The sequence below is a fragment of the Gekko japonicus genome, unplaced genomic scaffold (genome assembly GCF_001447785.1).
Source record: "Gekko japonicus isolate JY-2015 unplaced genomic scaffold, Gekko_japonicus_V1.1 scaffold4483, whole genome shotgun sequence".
Classification (NCBI taxonomy): domain Eukaryota; kingdom Metazoa; phylum Chordata; class Lepidosauria; order Squamata; family Gekkonidae; genus Gekko; species Gekko japonicus.
In genome coordinates, this window is record NW_015166574.1 from 59356 (window position 1) to 61551 (window position 2196).

The 2196-nt window shown below is 49.2% G+C and overlaps 1 protein-coding gene across 1 annotated transcript in view; it reads left to right on the forward strand.

The window, feature by feature from the left end:
- FPGS (folylpolyglutamate synthase) overlaps positions 1-2196 on the forward strand; it is a 46826-nt gene that overhangs the window by 26064 nt on the left and 18566 nt on the right. The window contains exons 10-11 of the mRNA XM_015412366.1: positions 1156-1233; positions 1476-1623. Coding sequence (XP_015267852.1) covers positions 1156-1233; positions 1476-1623 — 226 coding nt within the window. The remainder of the gene's footprint in view (positions 1-1155; positions 1234-1475; positions 1624-2196) is intronic.

The following is a 2196-nucleotide window of genomic DNA, read 5'->3' on the forward strand; positions in this document are numbered from 1 at the left end:
TGTGGAAAGAGGCTCCTAGAATGGGCACAAGCAACGTGTGTGGGTGGCGGAAAGATAATGTTTATGTATTTATTTAGAATGTTTCTGTGCCACCTCCTCAGAGTCCCGAGACGGCTTACAGGGAAAAACCACAATATACAGAAAACCAAGCCGTTAATAGCAAACCATTGGACATAAGCAGCAGTGCTTGTAGCCGAGAATAGTGTCAGACAGACCGTAAAGAACAGCCTCAGACTACAATTAATGAAGAAGACCCTTCTTTAATAACCACAAACTGTGAGCCTCTTAATTTCCTGATGTTTACTGGCCCGTTTAGTTCTATACTCGTGAGGCCTAGAAATTAAAAATACAAGCTAATATCATTGGGGATTTTTGCTTTAGAGATGCGGAATGCTGCCTCGTTGAGTCTGTGTAAATCAGTGGTCCCAGATCTTTTTGAGCTCATGGGCAACTTTGGAATTTGGACACCGCGTGATGGCTGCAGCTACAAAATGGCTGCTGCAGGAGGCAAAGCCAGCCACAAAATGGCCGCCACAGCTTCCCTTCAGTCACACAGTGAAGATCTTTGTGCTGTGGTGGCAGCTGCTGCCAAGGCGACGTTTTTTAAAAACAAAAATCTTCACAGCCCTGATGGAATCTCTGGAGATCAATCAGAAGCCGTGCTGAGTAAAAAGCCCTCCTGGCCTCTCTCACTCTCTAAAACACTTGGTGGACACCAGGAAAGGTGTTGGGCAGGTGCTGTAGCGCCCCCAGGCACCACAATAGGGACCCCGATATAGATGAAGGCCCTCTCTCCTTCCATGGAATGCTGCAGAATGTAGGAGCTTCTGGCCCAGTTGCCTCTGGGACTAGGGACAGGCTTTTCCTACCCACTTACCTTGTAACCGCAAGCAATGTTCCCTCTAAGCTGTGGAGTCTTCTGAGCAGAAATTCTGCTTTGTGAGCGACTGGCTTTAAAGTTGTGAGCAAGCGATCTGGCTGCTGCATAAGATCAGTTTGCTCTGGAGCCCCATCCTTCCTGAGCGAAGACGAAAATGTGTGAGCCGGAGGCTCAAAAACTGTGAGCTAGCCCACACCAACTCAGCTTAGAGGGAACACTGACCGCAAGCTATATTGTAAGGTCGTTGACTGTTCGTTTCTTGGCTTCACTTGTAGCCAGGAGTGCCGGCGCTCACAGTGCCCCAGCCAGACCGGCCCTTGGAAGTTCTGAAAGAACAAGCCCAGAGGAACTCGGTAAGAAATCTTTCGCAAGATGGATGCATCCTTCACCCCTCTGTAGACCTTCAGTTCCCATTGTTTTTTGAAGCTGGAAGCATAGGTACCTGTGTCACCTGGGTTTGAAAGGCTCGGCTGTTCCCCCGGACCGTAGTGAAGTCGGTCAAGTCCCTGGCGTGTGGTGTTTCATCCTTCCAGGATTTCCAGCTAGGCTGGCATTGTTGGCTGGCATTGTTAACTGGCAGCCCTTTCTTCCGCAGTGTCCTCTCTACCTGTGCCCAGACCTGGAGGCCTTTGAAAAGGAAGAGAAGCCCCTTCGGCTGGGGTTGGCCGGCGACCATCAGCGTTCAAACGCCGCTCTGGCCCTGCAGCTTTCCCGTGTGTGGTTGGAGCAGCAAGGGTACCTGGGTAAGAGGCAATGGCTCACTCCTGTCTGGTGTTTGGTCCTGAGTACAGTTCCAGGGACTAAGTGTGGGTCCGCCTAGTTGGATAGCTTTAAAGAGGAAATAAAAAGTTAGGGGTCTGTCAGTGTCTACTGGAGCCCTTTGGGAGGGTGGTAGAATACAAATATTTTAAATTTAGGCAACTAATACTGGACAGAGTAGCTGAACGGAACCTCAGAGGCAATACTATTGTAATGTTTGAGGGAGGTGGAGTCAAAGGTGAGAGGAGACCTTCCTGCTTTGGGTCTTCCTGGAAACCTCTGGTTGGCCACTTTAAGAAACAGGAATCCTGAGTTATTGGTGCAGGCCGACATGGGAGGGGCTTGTGACTCAGTGGGCATTTGAACCTGGGTCACCCAAATCTTAGTCTGACGCTCTATCCGCGGGTACCAAAAATTGCTGTCTTTATGTTTTGTGCGTAATTTGTCTTTAATTGCTTTAATGATGTACATTGCGGGGGGGTTGGGTTTAATGGTTTTATCCTAATTCTTGCTCCCCCTCTTCCTGCCATATGACTTTGATGTCACATGACTTCCTC